Source organism: Nymphaea colorata, chromosome 10 (genome assembly GCF_008831285.2).
Source record: "Nymphaea colorata isolate Beijing-Zhang1983 chromosome 10, ASM883128v2, whole genome shotgun sequence".
In the NCBI taxonomy this organism is placed as follows: Eukaryota; Viridiplantae; Streptophyta; class Magnoliopsida; order Nymphaeales; family Nymphaeaceae; genus Nymphaea; species Nymphaea colorata.
Genome location: NC_045147.1, coordinates 13,717,407 through 13,724,932, shown reverse-complemented (window position 1 = coordinate 13,724,932; position 7,526 = coordinate 13,717,407). Strand labels below are relative to the sequence as shown.

The 7,526-nt window shown below is 40.0% G+C and overlaps 1 protein-coding gene across 1 annotated transcript; it reads left to right on the top strand.

Moving 5' to 3' along the window:
- The first annotated feature begins 6,130 nt into the window (after positions 1-6,130).
- LOC116261986 (40S ribosomal protein S17-like) lies at positions 6,131-6,914 on the top strand. The gene has a single exon (XM_031640957.2). The coding sequence runs from the start codon at positions 6,250-6,252 to the stop codon at positions 6,676-6,678; it is 429 nt and encodes a 142-aa protein (XP_031496817.1). The 5' UTR covers positions 6,131-6,249; the 3' UTR covers positions 6,679-6,914.
- The last annotated feature ends 612 nt before the right edge of the window (positions 6,915-7,526 follow it).

Below are 7,526 nucleotides of genomic sequence, written 5' to 3'. Positions count from 1 at the left end.
ATCTGTTGTGAAAAATAGGATTGATGGTCATGTGTAACACACTGATATTGTCACAATAAAGCACCGGTGGACTATTTAAATTAACTCCAAGATCTCTAGGAACAAAGGAGATCCAGGTTAACTCTGCAGCAGTGGATGCCATGGCTCTGTATTCTGCCTCTGTGCTTGATCTAGCCACTGTACTCTGTTTCTTGGCACTCCATGTAATACAATTATTTCCCAAAAAGGTACAAAAACTTGTAGTCGACCTTCTTGTGTCGTGACAGCCAGCCTAATCGGCATCACAAAAAACATATAAGTCTAGAGAACTTTCAGCCATGATTCTCAGACCTGTATCAAGAGTACCTTTTACATATCGGATGAAACGCTTCACCATCTCATAATGTTGAACCATAGGACTATGCATATGTTGCCTCACATAATTGACACTAAATGATAGTTCTAGCCTTGTTATGGTCAAATATTGTAAGGCACCAACCAAACTTCTGTAATGAGTTGAGTCTGAATAAGATTCATAAGAAGCTTCTTGAACTTTTTCAATCATGGGTGTAACGGCAGGCTTGGAATTATACATATTTGCTCGTTCAAGCAAATCCTTCGCATACTTTGTTTGTGAAAGAAAAAGTCCTTCATGTGTAGAATGAACTTCAATGCCTAAAAAATAATGTAATCGCCCAAGATCCTTGATGGCGAAGGTACTTGCAAGCTGCTTGGTGAATTGATCCAGCAATTGAGAGTTACTCCCTGTGAGGATCATGTCATCGACGTAGATGAGAAGCACAATGATATCATGTTCATGCTTATAGATGAAAAGAGATGGATCAGCAGTGCTGGAAAAGAAACCATATTGTAAAAGAAAAGAGCTTAACTTATCAAACCAGGCTCGAGAGGCTTGTCGAAGACCATAAAGTGCTTTTTGCAGACGACATACATGATTAGGAAAACGCCGATCTTCAAAACCCGGTGGTTGTTGCATGAAAACCGTCTCCTCAAGTTGACCATGAAGAAAGGCGTTCTTCACATCAAGTTGGCGTATGCTCCATTGTCTAACAGTAGCAATAGAAAGAATAATTCTGATGCTACCAGGTTTCACAACAGGAGAAAAAGTTTCGACAAAATCAATTCCCTCACGTTGAGAGAATCCACGTGCAACTAAGCGAGCTTTCAATCGCTCAAGAGTTCCATCAGCTTGCAGCTTTGCCTTGTAAACCCATTTTGATCTGACGATATTCATGTGTGATTGATGTGGTACTAGATCCCAAGTGTGATTCTCATATAGTGCAGATATTTCTTCCTGCATAGCAGCCTTCCAACCTGGATGATTCAGTGCTTCCTTAATGTTTTTCGGCTCCTTAGGTACAGAAGCATATGTGGTAATATCATGAAGGTTAGCATATTTTGGGTTAGGCTTTGATATCTCAGTCATGCTTCGAGTAATAATAGTGCGTTGCAATGGAATTTCAGGTTGTGGCGAGGTGATCATGGTAGACCTTGCTTCATTTTCTTCTTGTGACAATGGTTTGACATGTCATGAGATTCAATCTGCGGAACCTGCATATCTTGAAATTGTTCATGCGTGAGTTCAGTAGAGCCATTTCGAGAATCTAAAACTAAAGTATCCATTTCTTGACTGGTATGAGTATCATTTTTAATCTTGTCATCGATAAGGGAACTAAATTCTCCCTCAAGTTGTTCTTGTCGATGAAGGCAAGCTGGATCCTTAAAAGAAAATTTTTTTTCGTCAAACAAAACATGCCGTGACATGTATATTATGCCCGTTGGTGGATGAAGACATCTGTAACCCTTGAATTGTGTGCTATAACCAAGAAAAATGCATGGTAATGATTTTGAATCAAATTTTGATTCTTGATATCCACGTAGATAAGGAAAACATCGACAACCAAAAACTCTCAAAGATGCATAATCTGGATGCTTTCCAAAAACTCGAAAATAAGGAGAATCCATATTTAAACTCGATGATGGCAGCCTATTTATCAAAAAAACGGCAGTGGAAAAAGCTTCTACCCGAAAATGTTTTGGTGTATTGGAATGAAACATCATCGTCAGCCCAAGTTCTGTCACATTTTTATGCTTTCGTTCAGCCGTGCCGTTTTGCTCGGGTGTTTTGGGACATGACGTTTGTCGCTTTATTCCCATTTGATCAAGATAATGGATGAATTTTTGACTGCTATACTCTCCACCACCATCAGATTGAAAGATTTTTATTTTTTTGTCAAATTGTCGTTCAACATATCTATGAAAATGAACGAAAATTTCAAAGAAATCAGACTTTTTCTTCAATGGATAGAACCAAGTAAACTTTATGCATTCATCAACAAAAATGACATAGAATCGAAATTTTTCTTTTGACAAGACAGGAGCAGGACCCCAAAGATCAGAATGAACTTTCATTAGGGGTTCACTATATGACTCCCTATCAAAAAACGACAACTTACTAGATTTACCCATTTGACAACTAGAACAAATGGGGTTCATGTTCTTCATGGATTCAATTGAGATCAAACTGTTTCTATTCAATAATCGAACTGTGTCAAAATGAGGGTGCCCCAACCGTTCATGCCACCGACCAAAATCTGCACGCCTAAATATGGTTGAAAACAAGGTAGACTGAGAATTTTCAAGACCATAAAGACCTCCTCGTCTATTTTCGGTCGCCACTATTTTCTGCGTCACTTTGTCCTTAATCAAACAAGCAGTGGATGAGAACTCAATAATATAAGGCAAATCAGAAATAAGCTGGCTTACCGAAAGTAAATCCTTTTTTATTTTAAGCACACATAACACATTTTTCAGAGGTATGTCTGTCAATTGACTTTTGATCTTGGCATCACCTATGTGAGAAATAGACAATTTTTCTCCATTTCTAACAATAATAGCATCATTGCCAAAATAGGGTCGAGAGTTATATAACTTACCAATATCAGACGTCATATGGGCAGTGGCTCCCGTATCAACGAACCATTCACTATCTTGATTGTCGGCTGTTTTGATTGAAGCAAGAGCTTGCGGAATATCATTTGGCTGGAAAGAATGGTTGAAGCGATTGCAACATTTTAAAGCAGAGTGATTTTGTTTGCTGCATATTTGACATACAACCTTCGCCTTTCCTTTATTGTCAACAGACTGATTTCGATTGTTATTGTTCTGCCCAGATCCACGTCTTCTAGAATTGAAACGTTGATAACCTCCTTGCCACTTGTTTTGATATTGTTTTTTATTGTGTGCAACATAACTCATTTGAGGAAAAGATGCAAAATTTTCATTACGTGCTTCATAGCTTTGGAGTAATGGAACTACCTCCTTGTATTGTGGCACAGGTGGTCTAAGCATAGTGGTCACGAACGGTTGATATCCAGATCCTAGACCTTGCAAAAGCCAGAAAACTTTGTCTTTGTCTGAGATCACTCGCCCAATAGCACTTGGTTCATCACATAAAGTCTTGAACTTTCCAACGTACTCATTGATGGAGTCTGAACCTTTCTTTAAGCTTGTGAGCTTTTGCATAAGATGGAACTCTCTCTCCTGAGAGCCCTGCAAATAGGCATCAAGCAATGATTTTCAGATGTCGGCTGATGTCTCTAGGCCGACAATTTGGCCAAGCACACTTTCTGATAGTGTGCTTGTAATCCGTCATCTCAACAAACGATCAGTTTTCTTCCAAGCAATATAAGCGGGATTTTGAACCTCTTTTAATCCCTCAATAAGAGTTTCTTGTGGTGCAGGAATGCCACCAAAACCATAAAGGTCTTGGCTTTCCACCATTGCCAAGACTTGAGTTTTCCATAAGAGAAAATTATCTTGAGTCAACTTCAACAATATGAAGTTGGAGATGTTGAGTGTATACGGATAAGGATACAACGATGAATAAGCAGGCGGCGTCGAGGATGAGGATGCCATGAATATAACTCTGCAACTCACACTAGCTCTGATACCATAAAGGAAAATAGAAGAGACACTCGAATTAACGTAATTCGGTTCAAAGAGAACCTACATCGACGAAGAAAAAAATGATTTTCTCTATTCAGCCACACCCACTTTTACACGACTTGAGGTTTCCTTCCATAACACAACTATTTATAATAGTTTTTTGGATAAGAGGAATTAATTCTAAATGCCTTGGTATCTAAAACGTTTCTCTTGATTTGTGAAACGTTTTTCTTGGTTCCCAAGATGTCTTCATCCAAGATGTCTTCACTCTTTGCCTCTTCGTACTCTCCAATTTGCTTCTCCCCAAATCTGCATAGCTCGAGATGAGGATTCATCTTATCACATCTTTTATTCCCTCCCTTAGCCATATGGACTGTCTATCTATAAAAGCAGCCAGTGAGATCTTCTCATTGTGGCCGTGTACAACTGAAAAACGAAAAATCATGGCAGCTGGTATTGTTAGGGGTCGTTTGGCAATAGTAACACATTGTTATTATCCCATGAATCTGTCTTAAAAAATAAGGAAAATTTATGGAACACTATATTATGATCCTCCTTTATTTTCTAGGGCAAATTATGAGACAGTAATAGGTTACTTCTTGATATCTCTTAACGAGTAGCATATTTGTATTTCATCCTCAATGAAAACTAACAAAATCTAGATGCATATCTTCCAAGTTTGGTGCTTCTAGAGCAGGACAGACAACTTTCCATACTTGACCAAGGAAAATTTAATTGTTAGAGATACACCACATTGTAACCAACATGCAAACAAGTTTCTGTGAGACAAAAACATTGAAGTCCAAGAAACAAATGTTCCTTCTTTAACAGCGTGTAATGCACCCATCAAGATAGGTATGAATATTTATGGTTCTTTCCCTGTGACAAGTATATTAAGTGCCATAAGATAGAAATTTTCTCCTTTCTTTGGTGTTTTCCTTGCATCAATTGAAAGTAGCTGCTTTTCCTCACCAGCCAGTTGCTCGCTTTCAGCTTGATTCCTTGCCATTCTCCTGGCCTCCTGATCTTCTGGTTTATATAAGAGCAATTACAATCATGGTTTGAAGTTAGAATGGAGTTGTTGCAATGTCCTCGTTGAAGTTGAATCATTCATTTGTACCTTAAATAGGCTTTTTCTCATTCGTTGATGACGAAAGTTTGCCAAAGAATTGTTGGTTTTACCATGTTCATATATGTAATCCTGGTTGAGATTGAGCTCGCTGGATAGAACTTTTGGTGGTGGTTTCATGGTCAGCCTGCGCTTGTTTTGTACCGATCTCATTCTGATTTAACACATGCTGCTATACTTTCTCTTCTTAAAAATTTGGGTAGTGGCCCTAGCTAGATTTGGTATTGTTCATCTTTTGCTAGAAATTCATAGTCAAGTGTTTTGATGGATGATCTACAATTAGCAAACACATTCTAAACAAAGAAGCTTTCAGCAAATTGTTACTAGTAGGTGCATGATTTGAAGCAGATCTACTGATTCCTGCATGTACCCAACCAAAGATGTGGTTATTGTCCATAGTATGGAACACCTGATAACTAACAAACTTAAGCATACAGTTGAGATTAAAGAAATTCTGTATGGGTGATCCTACTGCTAGATCCAGATCCAACAGGATCCCAGCAGCTCTGGAAGTCTTGATGTGGATTTTGTAATCAGATTACATCTTTACTGTATCCAAAAGTAAGTTGGGTAGTCCAAAAAAAGTTCAATCTCTGGAAGCGGATCTTTGGATCTCCATATTCCAATTGGCAACCAGTGCTGAAGAAGTGGGCTTGGACCATCAACATCCAGTCCAGTTGATCCATTTATATCTATTACGTTCATGATTTGGCGTTTTACCAACAGACAGAGTTGCCAAACTTATAAGAACGGAATAAATCAAGGAATATGTGATGAAGATAGCATAACAATCCCCCACTAGAATATGTTCTTCTTTAAATAATTGGGAAGAACGGGTTGGAAATGTAAACGGTTCTGAGCCGACTCATGATCCGGATCTATTGGACCCGATCTTACCTAATCCGCGTTCCGGATTCGAAGTGGTGCAGGTTATCTAAAACCGAATCCAACTTTAGATGGAAACGCGAGATCCAATTTGAAACTGCCATACAACATCGGTTCTATTAGGTCTAAAATCCATTAGAATGTGATGATCAATTATATGATCCAAAGGGCCAGCGGGCAAAAGACATTGGCGCGAGTCTGTTCTGTTGTCTTGGAAACCCTACCTCTTCCCTCCCTTTCCCTCTTTCTTTCTCGGAGAGCGGCAGCGGCAGACCGGCGGCGGCAAGATGGGGCGAGTGAGAACGAAGACGGTGAAGAAGTCGTCGAGGCAGGTGATCGAGCGGTACTATTCGAGAATGACGCTCGACTTCCACACCAACAAGAAGATCCTGGAGGAAGTGGCCATCATCCCCTCGAAGCGCCTCCGCAACAAGATCGCCGGATTCTCCACCCACTTGATGAAGCGCATCCAGCGCGGTCCAGTCCGCGGCATCTCCCTCAAGCTCCAGGAAGAGGAGCGCGAGCGTCGCATGGACTTCGTGCCCGACGAGTCTGCCATCAAGACGGACGTTATCGAGGTTGACAAGGAGACGATCGACATGCTTGCGGCCCTCGGCATGGCGGACCTCCCTGGCGTCGTCAAGCAGCCCGACGCCCCTGCTGGCGGCCTCGGCTACTCCAAGCCTGGCGGTGGTTACATGGGCCGCAGGAGCTAGGCCTCGCGGAGAGCAGCTTTCGCTCCTTAATATTTCTAGTTAATATTTCTAGTGGGATCGTATGTTTTTTTGTCACTTTTAGTCTGTTGCCATTTTGCTTGCTGTTTCAGATTTAGGACCCTGTTGTGAACCGTAAAATTGAAATATTTCTGTTTTTCCTTTCAATACTGGAATTGGGGAATCTGTTTTTTGGAACAATTGGCAAAATATTTTTAATTTATCTCTATTTTGTCTTAGTCTCTGTTTTCTTGTTATTTTTTATCCTGTGATGTTCCTATTGGAGAAGCAAATTTCATTATGTTTGAGCTCTTCGATCACTGACAGAACAAGCTTTCCGATGACATATTTGCTTGCTATATTAGGACATCATAGGAGAAAGAGATAGAATGAATAAATCACGGCTTAACTTTAGGTTCACTGACTGCTGGTAGATCAGGACCAGTTTTTGAGTTGTGGATCATAGCTGACCAGAGTCTCAGTATTTTGGAGTTCTGGTTGAGTCCATGGATTCCTAACATCTGGAGCTTTCCAATTCCATATTGCATGTGCTATTTGGTGTCCGGAGCAGAAAGAGAGACTGAACCAATCAGGGGTTTAGTTCGAAACTTAGGGCTTGTAGTTCAGGACCAGTTTTTGTCACTTGGACCATAGCTTAACACCAACTCTGTATTTTCAAGTTCTGATTAAGCCCACAGATTCCTGATATCTAAAGCTTTCCAAAACCATGTTGCATGTACCTTAAAAAGGAGAAAATAAATGTTTATTTCTACACCTTGTTCCACATTTCCTATTAGACCTAGTTCAGATTCTTCAGAATAATGTGTCGTCATTTAGAGTGTTGGACTAAC